This window comes from Mus musculus, chromosome 17 (genome assembly GCF_000001635.26).
Source record: "Mus musculus strain C57BL/6J chromosome 17, GRCm38.p6 C57BL/6J".
In the NCBI taxonomy this organism is placed as follows: Eukaryota; Metazoa; Chordata; class Mammalia; order Rodentia; family Muridae; genus Mus; species Mus musculus.
The window spans coordinates 73,305,420-73,324,395 of record NC_000083.6 but is presented as its reverse complement, the minus strand read 5'-3'; the positions used below and the strand labels follow the sequence as shown (position 1 = coordinate 73,324,395).

General features: G+C 45.3%; 1 protein-coding gene across 2 annotated transcripts in view; it reads left to right on the top strand.

Annotated features, from left to right (window-relative positions):
- The window catches only part of Capn13 (calpain 13), a 92,926-nt gene extending 74,986 nt beyond the window's left edge, over nt 1-17,940 (top strand). The window contains exons 15-19 of one of the 2 annotated variants that reach the window (XM_017317548.2): nt 2,296-2,371; nt 6,229-6,357; nt 8,097-8,152; nt 9,074-9,132; nt 17,509-17,940. In XM_017317548.2, coding sequence (XP_017173037.1) covers nt 2,296-2,371; nt 6,229-6,357; nt 8,097-8,152; nt 9,074-9,100 — 288 coding nt within the window. In that variant the 3' untranslated portion in view covers nt 9,101-9,132; nt 17,509-17,940. The remainder of the gene's footprint in view (nt 1-2,295; nt 2,372-6,228; nt 6,358-8,096; nt 8,153-9,073; nt 9,133-17,508) is intronic. The other variant, NM_001033444.2, reaches the window with a different exon arrangement.
- The last annotated feature ends 1,036 nt before the right edge of the window (nt 17,941-18,976 follow it).

The following is an 18,976-nucleotide window of genomic DNA, read 5'->3' as shown; positions in this document are numbered from 1 at the left end:
AACACCTCAAAGCAGCGCACAGACCTCCTGAGTTAAGACTCTATTTTTAAGTCTAGAAGAGGCCATTTGTACTCATTCTACTTCCTCTGAAACACAACTCTAAGATGCCTCGCTGTCCCCTATAAATGCCAAGCCTTTGTTCCTCTGCCCCCCTCTCCCTCTCCCATCTGCATGCCCCAAGCCTGGTCATTGCTCATCCATCCTAAGGATGAAGGCAGCTTCAGGCATGCCTTCCCTGCCAAGTCTTTCTTGCCAGAGTCCCTATGACCTGATTATTGTTGATTCTGACTCCTCAGTCACCTTCTGAGACACCTTCTGGCAGACACCTGTAGGGCAAGCCACGTTGTTTGCTTTAATATTTTGCACTTAAAAAGAACTTTTCCTTATTTTAAAAGTGATGTCTACTGACAGTAGAAAACATAGGTGAGGAAAAAAAATAAACGCAGGAAAGAAAACATTAGCTTGCCAAAGGGGAAGTATTAAGACCCAGTTAATGGGTTCCAGAATGTATTCTGTAATAGGCATGTTTATACAAACTAAATAAAAGTATAATCCAGCCAGGCATGATGACACACATCTGTAACCCTAGAAATTAGGAAGCTGAGGTGGGAAGATTATGAGTTTAAAGCCAGCTTTGGCTTCATAGAGGAAACCCTATGTTAAATGAATGAGTTCATAAGTAAATAACGTAATCAGTCAGTCAGTCGTATATACACGTATACACAACTCTTTAAAAAGATAAATAGCACCAATATATCATATGGCTAATCATGTCATTGTTTCTGAACATTTTCAAAGGCTGAATCAGTATTCCTGTGCAGCTCTGCCAAGATCTTTGACAGACACTAGAATGTTTAACAGGAACCTCCTACCATTGCATTGCTGGGTCCTCCAGGGCAGGCTCTTCCTCGTGTTCATCTTGCCCCTCCCCCAGAGAGCTCCCAGAGTGTTTAACATAGTGGCATTCAGAATCGCTCGATAATGACGTAGCTAGTCAGCTACTAAATGAATGAGGTTATGTAATAGAAATCACTTGGTGTCTGCCTTCAAACCTACCAGAAACCAAATAAAGCCAGGACGAGGCTCTCAAGCCATCATCTGACAGCCATTGGCCTCCCCACATCCCCACTGCCACCCCCACTCCACAGTCGGCCTTGCCTTGCATAGCTGGGATTTGCTATTTTGACATGGAAAAGCCCCATGTGGGCCAGCAGAGTATAGATGGTAGTCAGCTTTCTGCTCAGTCCTGGGTAGCTGCCCGCTTAATCCAGGACCGGGTCTGAACCTGCCAGAGGGACAATTTCCTTGTCTAGGAAGTGTGCTGTAGGCCAGGAATACAATGAGCATTGTGCAGAGAGAAACCGTCTGTCTTCAGTGAATGCAACCAGTGGACTCAACAGTTGCTGCTGCTTCTGCTATAGTCACTACCTCTTGCACTCGTGCTTGGGCCAGGACATGGCTCTAACCTGCTTCTGGTCTTTTCTGTGTAGCACTCATTAATGTATAAGCGAGGGGATTTGTATGTGAGCATGCACACTTAGGTATCAGCAAATGCTAAGCACACTTAGGAATTAGTAATGATCTGTACTTTATAGGTATTTGCTCACTGGCTTCTTATAACAAGCCTAGGCGGTAGGCACTGTAACCAGCCCTGTACTGCAAATGTGGAAACTGAGGTCTAGAAAGATGAGGTCACTTGGCGAAGGTCAGTTATAGAGCTGGACAGTGGCTGAGCTGGAACTTAAACCCCGGCAGATCATCTCTTAAGTCCGTACTCTCAACCACTACTGAACACAGACTCATCAGAGCAGTGGTTCTCAACCTGTGGATCATGCATGGCCCCTTTGACAAAACATCTCCAGAAAATGTTTACTTTATGATTCATAAAAAATAGCCAAATTACCATTATGAAGTAACAATGAAAAAAATTTATGGTTGGGGGCTCACCACAACACAAGGAACCATATGAAAGAGTCACAGCTTTAGGAGGGTGGGGAAGCGATGCTGTGGAGAGACCTTGTACGTCTCCAATGGCAGTTGACCGTCCCATGTGTCTGGAGTGAGAAGAGATGGGAAATGGTGGGAGGAGGGGAGCGTCAGGCCCAGTCATGAGCAGACTGAGGGACTTAAGGAGTGTGGTCATCCCTGCCTGCCCTTCCCTCCTCCACCTCTCTGCAGGCTGCTCCTTGTACACCTCAGTAAGGCCTCCTCTGGGGATGAACAATAGACTGACAGGACCTCTCCCATCCACATCCTCTGGTCCTCACAGCCTTCTTGCTTCTTTTACCCCCTCAGCATATTTTCCAGAGCATCCAGAGACGCCCTGGAGTTCTCCTCAGCTCAGACTTATGGAAAGTCATAGAGAATACAGGTAACCTGGGACCATGAGCCTGGATGACAGGGGGCCTATGGGGCACTGTGAGGCCCATATTCCCAGCATGCAATATGCAAGACTGGCATGGTGAGACTGGGTAGCTGGGGGGGGGGGCTATAACTTATGTGTCTTCCCCTACCTAGATTGATCTTTCTGGGCTTCCAGCACCAGACTCAGATCTCAGCTCCCTGCCCACAAACTGAGCAGTCCTGTAGCCATAGATTTCTTCACCCACCTTTTCTCTCCAACACGGCTCTGGTTGATGGGGGGAAAGGGGGAGGAGAGGAGAGAGGAAAGGGGAGAGAGGGGACGGGAGGGGGAAGGGATGGGAAGGGGAGGGGGAGAGGGAGAGGATGTACAAGACTGACAACCTACAAGGAATGGAGGGGATCTCATCTCACAGAAGGTCCAAGGCTAAATTAAACCAAATGGCATGTGCTGGATTCAAGTAGGCACAAGCTTTCTGTCCTGGAATAATGATAACAATATCTTAGGGTGCATAAGTGCTTCATAGTTGACCAAGGACTGTTCACTTCATCTTCTTTCACTGTCTCCACTTGGCTGAGAACTGGGAAGGGCAGGAGTCATTACCTCCACTTACCTGTGGGGAAGATGTACCACATAAAGGTTACGGAAGGAAAAAGCCCCCTTCCCTAATAAGCCATAGAATCATGTTCCCCCAGGTTAACTCTGGAGATAGTGCCTCTGTAATAATTCTTCCTGTGCCCCTGACATGGAAAGTGGTAGAGATACAAGACGCTGTTCTCGGTTTGAGCATAGCTCTTCCCCTTAATTTTGATTGTCAGCAGCTGTACCCCAGCATCACGGGTCTACAGTGTAGCAGAAGGCTAAGATGCTCAGAGCTGAGATGCCCTACAGTGGCCTGCGTGGCTTGCTAGAACTGGAAAGATTGAGCTATCTCCACATTTCAGATTCAGGAGGTCTTGGGACGGGGGTGGGGGGGGTGGTACTGAAGAAGGTACATTTCCAGCAAGTTCTAAGGCATCCTATCTGTGGCTGACACATGAGGTCACACTTGGAGAACCACTGAAGCACCAGTTAAAGATGACATCATCAAAGGAGCCTAATGACCACAGAACAAAACAAGAGAGGGAAGTAGAGACCACTTCCAGTTCATCTCAGAAGCTTTCAGAAGCAGGGCAGGTGGCTATCAGGAAAACTCAGGCCCAATCTGAAGGCAGATCGGCTCCTGTTTTATCAGCTCTACTACAAAATTCCATTGTGAGCTGCATGAGGCTCACAGGCCACCAAGCGCATCCCTGCATAGGTAGATCATCCTCCAATTGTCTGTCTGCTCACCAGAGCAACAACTGCTGGCCATTCTGCACTTGTCACCTGTGTGGTTGGTGCCTGCCTGGAGCTTATAACTAAAGATGCAAACGACAAGGTCAAAGAAACAGGGCAAGATGCCTATCATCTTCCCAGATGAGGCAAAGTTCTGAGTTGTGATCTCCCTTCTGTGCCCCAGTTTTTCCTTGCATGGACCCTGTATTGGCTAGTATTGTGTCAACTTGACACAGCTGGAGTTATCACAGAGAAAGGAGCTTCAGTTGAGGAAATGCCTCCATGAGATCCAACTGTAAGGCATTTTCTCAATTAGTGATCAAGGGGGCAAGGCCCCTTGTGGGTGGGACCATCTCTGGGCTGGTTGTCTTGGGTTCTATAAGAGAGCAGGCTGAGCAAGCCAGTAAAGAACATCCCTCCATGGCCTCTGCATCAGCTCCTGCTTTCTGACCTGCTTGAGTTCCAGTCCTGCATCCTTTGGTGATCAACAGCAGTATGGAAATGTAAGCCAAATAAACCCTTTCCTCCCCAACTTGCTTCTTGGTCATGATGTTTGTGCAGGAATAGAAACCCTGACTAAGACAAATTGGTACCAGGAGTGGGGTATTCCTGTGACAACCTGACCATGTTCTGGGGAGGACTGTGGAAGGACTTTGGAACTTTGGGCTTGAAGATCCATCCATTGTTAAGAGCTCTGTCAGATGTTGTGTAGGAGCTTGGAAGATAATGTTGAGAACACTGCAGAAGATGGAGGTCTGGTTTGTGAAATTTCAGAGGGAAAATTAAAGACTCTTTTCAGGGCCATTGCTGTTTTGATTGTGAAGATTCTGTAGTTCTGGTTAGCTGGGGCTGAAGAATCAGCTGTGATTAACAAGATACCAGAACTACTAAAGCAAAAACTTTGCATTACTGGGACTATTGATGCTGGTTAGCTGGAGCTAAGAAATTAGCGGTGATTAAGAAGAGACCAGCATCATTGAGGTGACATCTTCTGGGAAGTGTTTTCTGAGAGCACAGTGGCTGCGTTCCAGATATAGCCAAAGTTGTACCTTGTGCTCTGGCTGGACTTGGTAACGTGTAAGGGTCACCCAGGTGGTACTGGTTTTGAAGGCATGAAGGAATTGAGCAGAGCAGCTGAGGCTTGGCACTGTGAGAGGCCATGGAAGGGCATTGGTGAAAGTGCAGCCTCAGTTGCAATTGATGGCCCAGGACTGAAGGGGTCATGCAGTGTTTTGGAGATGCCAGTACCATGAGATGACCACCAAGAGCAGCAGCAGCAGTGGAGTAGAGGCATCTGGAGCCTAGAGGATGACGCGTGTGCTACAAAGGGCATGGCTGGAGAAGTGACCCAAGCCCTTGGAGGAGCCCAGAAGATCGTGAGTTGGATCCCAGACATTGGACGGTTGGAGATTGATTTTTGCTTTTGATTGTGACTGTGCCCTGATATTTTCCCTCTTGAAGGAAGAAACTGTTTTAGTGATGCCCACAGTTAAGAGACTTTTAATTTAAAAAGACTTTGGATTTTTAAAAGAGATGGATATTTTAAAGAGATTGAAATTTTAAGAATATGTAAAGACTGTGGGACATTTAAAGTTATTTAGACCTTGGGGATGAATAAGAATGTAAGGGTTGAGGCTTACTAGTGATGTGTTTGTGTGTCAAGTTGACAAGGGGTCAGTTGTATTGGCTAGTTTTGTGTCAACTTGACACAGCTGGAGTTATCACAGAGAAAGGAGCTTCAGTTGAGGAAATGCCTCCATGAGATCCAACTGTAAGGCATTTTCTCAATTAGTGATCAAGGGGGCAAGGCCCCTTGTGGGTGGGACCATCTCTGGGCTGGTTGTCTTGGGTTCTATAAGAGAGCAGGCTGAGCAAGCCAGTAAAGAACATCCCTCCATGGCCTCTGCATCAGCTCCTGCTTTCTGACCTGCTTGAGTTCCAGTCCTGCATCCTTTGGTGATCAACAGCAGTATGGAAATGTAAGCCGAATAAACCCTTTCCTCCCCAACTTGCTTCTTGGTCATGATGTTTGTGCAGGAATAGAAACCCTGACTAAGACAGACCCATTAGAAATGAATCTCCCTCTTACACGGAGACCTGCCGAAATAGAAGACCCATATACAGGACTTATAGAGAGTCATGACATCTAGTTGGAATATACTTTAATACAATCACCAGGGGAAAAAAAAACCTGGCAGAGGCAGGACTGAACCAAAGCCCTTAGGTGTCCTGGCACCTCTATGCTACATGAGGATTATCTAACTATTGGAAAAGACAATGTGTTTTCAGAGGAGTAGTCAGTGCTTTGAGTCTCTTGAGTTGGTCTCTGACCGATCTGCAGGCTTGTGATGGTAGGGCACAGTAGCCAACACTCAAAAGAAAAAGGAGAGACCCTGAGTGAGGTGGGCCTGGCTGACATACTGGACTTGAGTGGGTGATAAGATAGATGGCTGCTGGACCATCTTAGTAGGTTTCTTGGGTCTCACGAGGCAGAGGACCACCCCATCTCCAGTCTCCTCTCAGCTCACCAACTTATCTTCCCATCTCAGACTTCCTTGTAGGAATTTTCATCAGCAGCGAGCTGCTGAGTCTCATGGCACTCAGGTACAGCGATAGCTCTGGCCGGGTCAGCTTCCCCACTCTTGTCTGCTTCCTGATACGGCTGGAAACCATGGCAAGTAAGTGACCCTGGGGGCATTCTGAAGACCTTCCCGGTGACCAATAAACTCAATAGACGGCCTAGGAAATCACTGATGCCCGAGTACCTGGGTGAAGAAACCAGGCTGGTGTCCTGCCTGAGACTCTCATGATCTAAGAGGGCCAAGGCACTGAGACTTCAAGTAGTGTTGTGGCAAGGAATAGGGCAGAGGGGTGAGGTCTGCATAAGCCTTACATAAACTGCTGTGAGATTCATGTATGAAAGAAACCAGTCAACCAAGAAGAAGACTGGAAACCTCCCCAAGCAAAGCCAGCATATATTATATAGTACAATCTCCAAAAGGGGGGAAAAAACATAGTATTATGCAAATGTATGAGGTAATTGGTGGTATAGAGAGGACAGAGAAAGGTATGCTATCTTTCTAGTACCCGGCTATTGAGCTCCTAACCTTCCTCCAAGTTCTGACCTACTCTTGAAAGTTGGCTTACTTTTACTGTTACTATGATAAAAGATGCTGACCTAGGCAACTGATGGGGAAAGAGGTTTATTCTGGCTGAATAGTTTACAGTCAGGGAGCCAGAGTTTGAAACAACTGGTTGTGTCACATCTACAACTAGGAAGAAAGCAGTAAATGCATGTTGCTCTTTAGCTCTCTGTCTCTACTTACACAGTTCAGGATCCCAGCCAGGGGACAGTGCCAGCCACGGTGGTCTTCCCTACCACAATTAATACACTCAAGATACTCCTCCATAGGCATGTCCATAGGGCCATTTCTTCTGGTGACTCTAGGCTCGGTAACATTGACAATGAACTCTGACTACCATCACAGGTGTATATTCTTTCTCAATAAACTTTCTCTGCCTCTGCTCTTATCCATGTGTCCTTTTTTGTTGTGTTGTTTTTAATCCTCAGACACAAGGACCTAGAAATTCCAGAGAGTACCAGACTCTGATAACCACCAGTGACAGTACTGTTAACTGTGTCCCTGTCTTCCTTTCTGCACTCTTTTCTGTCCCTACATCCCAACTCTCTTTTTGTCTCCTCACCTTATTCAGGCTCTGTCTCAGGAACAAGGTTAATTTAAACCACCCTCTCCAGGTTATGCTTAGAACTAAATCTACTCTTTAGTTATGCAATGGAGGATTTGAGTCTCTACTGAAAGAATTTTATAAAAGTGAATACATGCGGGCAGAAGGTCTTTCTTCCAGCTATAAAAATCCAAAGTTGGAGGCCAGAGGTGTCCACACATTTAAGCAGAATAGCTTTTTATAAAATAAAATTTTATTTTAAAAAAGGCCACAGAACAGTTCAAAACAGCTGTTGGGAGTGAGGGAAAGGTAGAGTGGGGTTCAGAAACACCCCCGAACCCTGATATCTCAATAGCCATGGGTCACATCTAAAAAGTCCAAGGCTCCTAGTGAAGATAGAGAGAACACAGCCCTGAGAAGTTGCAATAGAAACCTGAGTTCTGAAATAGATTAGAGAGATCCTAACTGTGTCCATTTAAAAAATATCTCCCAACACACAAGGCAAAGAAAAAGGAAGCAAGGTATGTGATATCTGGAAAGGGAAAGACATGAATAACATATTTGTTTTGGGAGAACCCTGAGATGCCCCTCCCACCCCTACCCCCCATTCTCCAACCCCCCCCCCAAAGGAAACTGAAGAAACAGTGAGGAGGAGAGAGGAAGGCACAGTCTGGGCACACCTAGGACTGATGTCCTCTAAGCCAATCAAAACCTTTCTTTGTCTCCCCAGAGGCATTTCGCAACCTCTCCAAGGATGGCAAAGGCATCTACCTGACAGAAACAGAGGTGAGGCACCTCCCTTCCCAGGACCAGGCGCAGCCCCAGGCAACATTCTCCTGATCCAGTTCCAAGGGGCATTTTTCTCCCCGGGGTAGTGAACAGTCCATCAAAGGCCAGCCAGGCTGGGGAGGGGAAGCTGCCTCCAATTACTGCCTTTATATATTGCAGGCTGCCAGGCTGCTTTAGGATCCTGGCAGAGAGATTTTATTTTTTTCCAATAGCTTAATAAAGCAGAGGATTATGTGGGAGTCATAAATCCAAAAGGGAAGTAAAGAACAATCCGCCAAGCTCACTGTACATTAAGCCAGAATTTTAGAGCCACCTAACCAGCCAGCTGATCAACTCACATATACCTCTCTCTGCTGGGCTATTTAGAAAATGATAGGTAGCCTTCAATTGCTCAGCTGGTAGAGTGCAGGATTGTAGAGGAGTTACCTAGAAAGCAGGGGGGAGATGTGTTGTGACAGAACACTGAGGGTAGAATTAGCTGGAAAAAGGAATTGATGCTGAACTGAGATCCTCTGAGGGAGATGGTATATGTCTGCCCTGTCCCATATTAAAGGAACTGGCTTTAAGAATTGGTTCCACTGGGCTGGGGCTCAGTCAGGAAAGAACTAAACATACAAACCCGAGAACCTGAGAGTAGATCCATAGCACCCACACAAGAACCCAGGCATGGTGGCACGCGCCTCTAATCCTACAGCCCTGGAAAGGCAGAGGACGGGAGGATCCCTGAAATGTGATGGCCAACTAGCCTACCCCAATCAGAAAACTCTAGGTTCAATGGAGACTCCTGGTGTCAACTTTTGCCCCCCAAACTCACATATTGTATATACACATGCATCTACACATACAAAGACTCACACACCGAAGAGGAAGGAGGGGAAAGGAAGAGAGACTATTTGTTCTAATGATTTTATTTCTCAGTGGATGAACCTGGTCATGTACAGCTGAGGGGAGAAACCCAGCAGAGGCCTCTGGACCAGGTAAGACATGGCAGCATTAGAGTCCTTTCTCCTCCCTGTGAACATTTCCCCCACTTTCTGTAAGAAGGACACTTGAGATTCCTGGAAATGCCCTCTCTGAGGCTTCAGAAAGTGTATCTTCGGGAGCCGAGGCCCCATTGCTCCTTGCTCCTGAGTTTCAAGGCCAAATGCTCAGATTTCGTCCAGACACGTTCATGAAGAAAGCAGTCCGAAAGTCGTGAAAGCGAAATTTACAACATTTAATTAATGTTCCCGGTGATGACTCATTCCAGACAGAGACTAGAAATGGTGAAAATAGAATACCATGGAGCAACGCGGACGGTTGACCTTGGGGGAAAAAGAGAGCCAGCCGCCAAGCTCTACCACTGCCTTGCTGGCTTTAGGCAGTGGTGGATGTGGATAGTTGTTGGCATGTATACGTCTAGCTTGTGGTTGCCATTCCCTCTTTGACCTTTATGGAATACACCAGGGTTACAGAACATCTACAGTCACATTGCCCAATCCTGCCATAGCAGAAATTCCGGCTGAGTGTTCTAGAATCCTGAAGAGCTTGCGAGTTTGTGCTCCTGCTGTCTGGGAATCTTCGAGTGCTATGTATTCCTTATGTAAAGACAAGCATCTTGTTCACTGGAGATTTCGATCCATCCCTCCATAGAAACTCTCCTCCCTGGGCCTCTGCAGAGAAGAGAGAGACACACAGAGAGAGACAGAAAGAGAAAGATACAGACAGAAACAGAGAGACAGAGATAGAGACAAAGAGGAAGAGAGGCAGAAAGAGAGAGACAGACAGACTAGACATGCCAGAACTTGAGATCCTTGAAGATATTTCTTTTGATTGACCCAAAGTCTCTCTTCTTCAGTTATCACTGTTGGTTCTTCATGCAATGAAGAACTATTGATTCTACTTCTCCTGTGATCAATACCCCCTTTGTTACTTACTTGTTCCTATGACAAAATGCTTGACAGCAGTGACTTACAGAAGGGAAGGTTCATTTCTGCTCATAGTTTGAAAGGACACAGTATATGGAACAGGGAAAGTATGATAGCAAGCCAGCCCGCGCTTTGCATCACAATCAGGAAGCAGAGAAAGAAGAGCTCTCATACTCAACTGGCTTTCTTCTTCTTCCCCCATCCTTTCTGTTCATGATGGGACCCAATTCCTGGGGTAGTCCCCCTCAACACATTCAGAACATGTCTCACCACCTCAGACAGTCTCTCTAGAAATACCCTCACAGACACACCCAAAACTACATCCCATTAATCCCGTAGGTGTGTCTTACTCTAATCAAGTTGATAATCAGAATTCACCAGCACACCCTCTGGAATTCTGTTACTGCTGTAAATAGTACTTGATAATCTATGAATCACGTTGAAACTAGAAGGGTACTCTGCATCAAGATGTAATATTTAAGCATCAGGACTTCCTGATGAACACTTGATGGTTGCTAGTGATTTCAAATCGACAAGCCCATTTTACCCAACTATATTGAATTTCCTTTTCACTCTTTAAAAGAAAGATAATTTCTAATTTTATTGTGCCTATCACAATCTACATACTTTTAATGCAAAGAATGCCTCCTTAGCTATATCTTTAAACTAATTTGGCTGACAGGATCTACATTTTTGAAACTTTAAAGTCACTTGATTGTCTCTATCTTGTCTCTTTTGGGGAGTTCTAATTCTCTTTTTGCTGACTGTTTTTCAGTCTCCTGTTCTGAAAGCTGAAGGAGGAAGTATAATATAAGGCACATATGTATTTCATATGTATTTATCTCTCTCGTTAATGCTGGTCATTACCCCACCTGTGTTCCCTCTTCCTTGCTTTGTCACTCTGACATCATAACATTGCACATGTCCCTTTACACATGGCTTATGAGTTGAACTGAGGAGCTAGGAACAGGAAAATGAAGGCATTATGACTGAAAAGGTACAACCCCACCTGCTTTGGTAACAGCCTTCCTTCTCTGGAGTTTTGCTACACAGCATCTTCCTCTGGGGGTGTCCTGTATCCCATTGCCATCCACCTTTGCAGGGGCTTGATTGAATAAATTCTCTGCTCTACCTTCTGAATGCTAACACTGCCCCCCAGATTTTCTATGCCTCACCCACACATGTGTATCTTTTGAATTTCTCCCACCTCACAATCCCTTCCAGCTACTATTACCCCTCTCTTCTCTTCCCATTACAGCCAAATTTCACATAGTCATTAACTATCTCCACATCCTCACTTCCTACTCTCTCTTCAAACTACTTCAGTTTGGATTTCTTAGAAATCGTCTGTCTCCCTGAATTTGGCATTGGCTTTTGATCTTATTTTTTCTGTATCCATTCACATCCCTCCAATCAATTTTCTGAATCCAATTATGCTCTTAAAAATTCAAATCCATTTACTGCATCCCAAGTTAAAAACCCTTCAACATCTCCCCTTCTTGCTGTACAAGGCAAGTCTAGAGTCATTAATGTCAGTCCCCGGGGCCTGTACCATCTACCCCTGCCCATCCATCTGGTCTCTCCTTGTCCCTTCCTCTACCTTCACCATACCTGGGTAATATCATTACCACCCATGCTATTATTCCTAGCCTCAGATCTCAGGCCATACTGTCTGCTCTATCCTGGTTATTAGTAGCCCAACACTTGTCCTTTCTTGCTGTAGCCCAACTCGCAACTTGCATAAAGTTTCTCACATACCCTTTTCCCAGTTATAAAACTCAACACATAGTTTTCTTGTTACCAGTTCCTTTCTCTCTTTTTTAGTGAGGTTTGTCAAAATGCAATTCACACCATACAGTCTACCCACTTAAAGGATGGAGTCCAAGCTGGGCGCGGGGATTGGGGGTGGGGGGTGGGGGGGTGGGGGGCACACCTAGAGGACTTAGAACACAGGAAGCAAAGGCAGGACAATCACAAGTTCCTATCCAGCCTAGGCTACATTGTGAATTCCAGGCCAGCTACATGATGATACACAGATACACACACACACACACACACACACACACACACACAATCTTGTTTGCATTTGTGATTTTAGTACCATTATAGGCCTCCATTTATTCCATTCCACTTATTGCAGCTCATTCCAATAGTATAATTTTAGAGTATTTTTCTTCTGCATATAAAGTTCTTACTCCCCTGGAAGTCACTCCCCAGCTGCATCCAACCTTTAGCCTCGGGCAAGCACTAATCTACATTCTTGCTCTGTGTAGACTTGCCTCTTCTGCGTGTTGAATCATGTAAGTGGAATCCATGAGTGGCCCTTGGTAACTTTGTCTTTCACTAAGCAAAATGTGTACAGGGTCCTCCAACATGGAAGCATACCATAACTTCTTCACTCCATTTTAATTCCAAGAAGTATCTCATTGATGCCACACACCATATTTGATTCAACAGAGGGTAGATGTTGAAGTTATCTCTGCTTCATAGCTAGCACTAATAATCGTACTGTGAATGTTTGTGGGTAAGCATTGAGACAGACATGTTTTCACTTCTCTTGGTTGCACAGCCAGGGTTGGGCCTGGCGGACCACATGGTAACTCTGAGTGACATTTTGAGGCACAGTTTGCCTTTTGTATCTTCCTACCGGTGACGAATGGGAGTTTGAGCAGCACTTGGTGCTGTTGGTCTTTATGGGCTTGAACTGGTACCTCACTGTGGGTTTGATTGGCACTTCCTTGATATCAAATGATGCTGAGTCTCTTTCCCATTGGTTATGGGCTACTTGTATGTTTTCTCCGGAGAATTCTATTCAAATCCTTTCTGCATTTTGAAACTGGGGTATATTTTAGTATCTTTTTGTTACTGAGCTGTGAGAGTTATTTTCTTATTTTCATTACTAACCCTTTATCATGTTATTTGTCAATTTTCTCCTGCTGTTTAGCTTGTCTTTTCATTTTCTTAAAAATATTTTATTTTTCAATTAGAACAGTTTTCATATAATATGCTTTATCATATTTTCCCCTCGATCCCCCGACTCCTCCCAGAGCCTTCCCACTTTGTGTTTTTACGAGGGTATTGTTTTGTTTTTGTCTTGACGATCTGGGAGGTATCATTTGACTTCGTGAGCGTCTAAGTTTGATGAGGCCTACCATGTCTACTTTTCTTTAGTTATTTATACTTTTGCTGGTAGGGCTCCAGGTCCACTGTCTAGCCTTGGGCCACAAATGTTTACTTCTACTTCGCTTGTCACATATGTAGCTTTTGTCATAGACTTCTGAACTATTTTTGAGGGTTTCTTTGGGTTTTTTGTTTTGTTTTGTTTTGTTTGCCTGTGCAAAGCAGGAGTCTAGTTTCATTCTTTTACATGTGGACACCTGGTCTTCTGTGCACTCATTTAAAGCTATAAATCGTATCTGAATGTAGTTTTATTTTCTATTTCCCAAACTATATCCACTTATCACTTTGGAATTTTGTCTTGATTTGGTTTGATTTGGAGGTTTGGATTTTTTTCCCCTTCCTCACTGATCCTAGATAGGACTACTACTACAATTCTGAACCGATATTTAAAAAGCAGACAGAAGGACAGATGTTCTTATGTTCCTCAAAGATGACAAGTCTTTCACTGTCCCATCTGACGTTAAACGTGAAGGTTTCTACTTTTAGGAGCTGGGAGTGCAGTATTTTTAATGTTACAACAACGACTGTTTACTCTTGTCCTAATTTTACAAGTGAGAAAGTTGCTCAGGTTGCAAGGCTGGTTAATCATGAGGCTGAGGTTTAAAAACTAGGTCTGTGATTTCCATATTTTTCTCTGGTGCTTTTCCAGCCATGAGGCACAGAGGTTGGATTACGCTGTGTTTGAGTCTGTCTGCTGTTCAGAAAGCATTGCATCCAAACTTCATGCAGAAATGAGTACGTCCAGGATACTGCACACTTGTGCGAATGATTGGGTTTTTCTCTTTTTATTGTTTGAGAACCTCATACACGTATATAAAATATTTTGATCAAATCTACCTCCCGTTGCCTCCCCTATAATTCCTCCCAGGCCTCTCCAAAAGTCTACCTAGTGCTGTCTATGTGTGTTTGGGTATAGGACCATCTACTGGAACCTGAGTAGCCTCTCAGAGAGCGTGTCTCTGAAGAAAACAGACCCTGTCTTGCTCTCCTGGCAGTCTGAGATAGTCCCCCTCTCACCACTCGCCAATAGCTCCTTAGCTAGGGGTGAAACTTTGTGACAACTCCATGTTGGGATTTTGTCTGCCTTGACCTTGCCCAGGTCTTGGGCAAACCATCTCAGCTGCTCTGAGTTCACCTGCACAGCTGCCCTGTGGTGTCTGGAGACCAGTATTTCAGAACAGTGCTCCACCGCCTCTGGCTTTTACATTTTTTCTGCCCTCTTTTCTGAGATGACCTCTGGGCCTTGGGAGGAGCGGCTGTGGTATGGTTGTTCCATTTAACTTTGAGTTTTTAATGGATACCATCTATCAGGTTAAGGAACCTCCTCTCTGTTTGTAGTTGGTGAATACTCTTCTAGCTCTTTGCTTGATGACTCTATCTCCTGCTAGATGCTAAGCCTAGCTCTGACTTATTTGTTGCACAAATAAGCACAAAATAAAGTGTAGGCATTCCGTAACCATTTCCCAGGTGGCAGAAGAAATCGTGCATTCATCTTTAAATTTCATTTTAATTAAAACATAATTACATCATTTCCCTACTTCTTATCCTCCCTCTAATCTCTCCCCTGTCCCCTCCTCACTTCCTCTCACATTTATAGCTCCTTCTTTTATTATAATTACATACATGAATGCATACATAAATGCACAAATATATAACCATGACCTGCTGAGTCTGTTGAGTGTTACTTGTGAGTGTATGACTTCAGGTACAGCCAATCAGTGGGCTCATCCCTGAGAGAGAATAAGGTTCCCTCTCTCAGTGGTCATTAGTGTCCTGTGTGAGATGTGGGACAATGTAAAGTTTCCTCCTTCCATGCTAGCATGTCTATCGATCTTGTCGCTGTTTAGGTCTTGTTGAGTCTGCCATATTGTTGCTGGGATGAAAGGATGTGCCATGCTTACTGCATGACCTTCTTCCCAAGAGAAGGAAGTGATGGCACCGTCATCGGGCCATTCTATTTCTGGGTCACATTCTGTAAACTATATAAGAAGCCTTTCATGTACGCTAGACTTGCTGATCAGCTTGGCTTGTACCACCATTGTTAGATATTAGAATTGTTTATTAGAATCTATTTGTTTTGAGGAAGGCATGTACCTCCACTGCCGAATTGCAGGCAGTGTTTTTGTTAAAAGGTTAAGGTCAGAAGGTGCTGGGGGCGTACTGGGTCAGGTGAGCATGTTGATCTTAACTGACTCCAGAGTCTAGAGCTTTAGTGCACTGTGGATCGGATCGCATCTTGTTGAAAGCTTGTCCAGCTAATGCCATCTGTGTCCATGTTGGCTTGCTGACAATACAGCAGGAGAGTGCCTTCTAACAAATTAGTACTTCTACCATCTCCACTGCACAGCAATCTTTAATCTGTTTGCAAGTGGAAAATAGGCAGCAACAGCCTTGATCTTTCTTATTGTTATCTACAACTCCTCAGAGTGGGCCCACTTCTACCCCAACAAATGCTTCTCTCCTAACCTTCAGGCCAAGGAATTCCTTCTTAGACGCCTGGGTAGACTTTGGGTGGAAGACTGTCATTACAAAATAGATGAGACCATCATTAGTTTGGATCAAACTCTCCCATGTAGGTCATATTAACAATTGGGGCTGGAAAGATGGCTCAGTGGTTAAGAGTACTGACTGCTCTTCTAAGACTCCTGAGCTCAATTCCCAGCAACCATGTAGTGGCTCATTTTAAGATCTGGGAGCCAGGCATGGTGGCACAGCCTTTAATCCCAGCACTTGGGAGGCAGAGCCAGGTGAATCTCTGTGAATTCCAGGCCAGCCTGGTCTTGAATGAACTGTCCAGCCAGGACAGCAAGAGCTACAGAGAGCTCCCACCTTGATAAAACAAAGAACGAAAAATAATGAAATAAATTGGGAGTCTGGATTTGCAGCTGGTAATATGACAATTACTAGATCCCACTAAGAACCACAGCCACCTTAGAAGATCGTCGTCTAGCTTTCTGAACTGGCTTTTGAAGAGAAATGTACTCAATCAGGAAACTAACATGCACACTCTGAGAGCATGATCAGAGGGTGGGGGTGGGGATCTGGATGTTCGAGACCCACCAGTGGGAAAACAACCGAGCTAGACATCGTGTAGAGGGCAACCATTCCTAGGGGAGCGAAAGGGGGAGTCGAAAGAAGGGGGAATCAATAAAATTCCTTAGGTGGCTTCATCGTGCAGAAAGCTTTGCAATTCTGCTGGAGACTTTGGTAAGAATTATTAAGATAATGACGGATTAGGCAGACCAAAAAAAAAAAAAAATGAGGTAATTAGTAACTCCTGGAAGAACAAAAAGTTACAGAAAGAAGAAAATGTGATCCAAGAGTGTTTCCTCACTTTGCAGTGAGCAGTACATATATAATTGTAATAAAGTAGAAATTAAATATTGATTTAACAAAAAGTGTGGCCTAAATATATTAGAAGGATGAAGAGAGAGACGATAGAGATATAAAAGTGGGCAAGGAACACCCAGCCCTGTCGTCCATCACAGAAATCGATGGGCTTTTAAAATTGGCAAGTGAGGGAGCTGCTGCCTAAGTTTGCAGTTTAGAAATGTGGGCTGAAGCTTCCAGAGCAATTCTGAGGAAATCTGGGGACAGGAAGGATGTAGCAATCTGCCCCTTTTCCTTCATGGCTTGTAGCAATGATTGAGTTTTCAAATTATATGTATAAGATTGAATTCTTACTAGAAAATCAATACAACGGGTAGAAAACAATCCTGAAAGTAAAATATTTAGGACTTGAAAGAAGGGGAGAGCAACTGGGAAGGAAAGCCAGGGACCCTAACACCCATGGGCAAGGACATGTTATATTTGCAGGAGAGATGTCTATGCAAGGTTGTCACTTAATCTGAGCCACACACACTTGAGACAACAGCAGACTGAAGCATGCAGAGGGCAGAGGGCAGAGGGGTCCATCTGGTTTGTCCACAGGAGGACAAAACAGGGGCTGACTCCATGACACTTTTGACTGCTGCAGGCACACACAGGGCTATTATTTTGGGTGAGCTGTGGTTTGAATTCCAGCTGCAGGCAGAGTGGCGCAAATGGGGTAGTGTCTTTTGTGGATCTTGAGGATAAAGCCATTCCCATCTACTGGGAGGGGGGTACCTTCTGAGGGGACCAGTCACGCTCACAGTGGGAAATTCCCAGGCCTATTATCTGTTCCACATAGTAGGAATGGGGTTGGGCCTCCATGCTCACTTGAAGACAGGAACAAACTTTGCTCTCCCTGGGCCCTTTGCTATGAGATTCTGTGTCTTTCTCTAGGACATGTTCCCAGTGGTCACTCGAGGAAACGGCTGTCCCCATGGAGCTGTGCCAACCCCTACGGTCTGCAGCTAAACCTGGTATTTGAAATGGAGTCAAAGATGCCTTCGAAGAGCCTAGACTGAGGTCCTGGCTGAGGCAGGCTCCGATCAACCCTAGGTCATCAGAGCACGTGCTGATATCAGCAGGCACTTGCAGGAAAACAAAACAGGAAACGTTCACTCCTGCTGACATTCCATCCCCTTCCCACACTCTCCCTGGATCCATTTCTTGGGAAAACCAGTCTGATCCAGTTTATGCACCCCCCAGGTGGTGTTGCTGACCCAGGAATGGTCTACTCAGTGCCATTTGCCAAATAACCACATTCTTTTGTAGCTGCAGCAGAGTTGTTTCACAGCTAAATGGCCAAATAAAATTTATTTCTACGAAAAATTCTTGGTGTGAAAGACCCTTGGATCTGGTTTTAAAAGTACAACTGGGGATGGGAATGCTATGCCAAAAAGTAGGCACCTGCTCCTCCTCCTCCTCCCCCTCCCCCTCCCCCTCCCCTCCCCTCCCCCTCCCCCTCCCCCTCTCCCTCTCCCTCTCCCTCTCACTCTCCCTCTCCCTCTCCCTCCCCTCCTCTTCCTCCTTCTCCTCGTTCACCACGTGGTCCTTGGGTATCTCAAAATGATCGTTTAGAATCATGGTCATTTCAAAAGCTCACCAGGCCAGACCCTGCTATGGAGGTTGTGCAGCCTAAGAGCTCAACACTGGAAGCATTTCCCAGGAAGGGATTGTACTGGCTGGTTTCCTCATCTGTGTGATGGAATTCCCCCATACAAAAACTTCAGAGAAGAAAGGTTTATTCCGACTTACTGCATGATGCGATTTTAGTCCGCTGTGGCGGCAAAGGGCTGGCAGTGCCCAGGGAGCATACGGTACGGGCTCCTCACATTGTAGTGGGCTAGGATGCTGAAACAGTAGGACCAGAACCAGGCACCAGGCTATAGAGCCTTCAAATCCCACTTCTAGAGACCTAGACTCCTTATGAACTGGGTCCCCAGCTCCTAAAGGTTCCACAGCCTCCTAAACAGCGCCACCTGCTGGAGAACAGCTATTCATTCTACAAGCTACAAGAGCTTGAGGGATTCAAACCGCAAATGTCTGTGTGTGGAAAGGACAGGAAGATGAAAATCTTCCGACCGTGATTTTGTGAGAAACCCTCACTAGAAAATGGACAGCACTGGCAGGATTGGTCATGCAAGAACAAGGTCACCATTTGGAAGTGACCACATTCACTACACAGACAGCAAACATAGCCATATTACAGGGCGTTGCTCTTGGTCATTTCCCATCCACCGTCATGAAATTTAGAATAAAATAGCTAATGGGCTGGATTGTTCCGTTACATACGATCTTCTGCATGCAAAAATATCGGGGCCGCCCGTGCTCTGTTACAAGAGCAGCTCCAGAAGACCTGAACCAG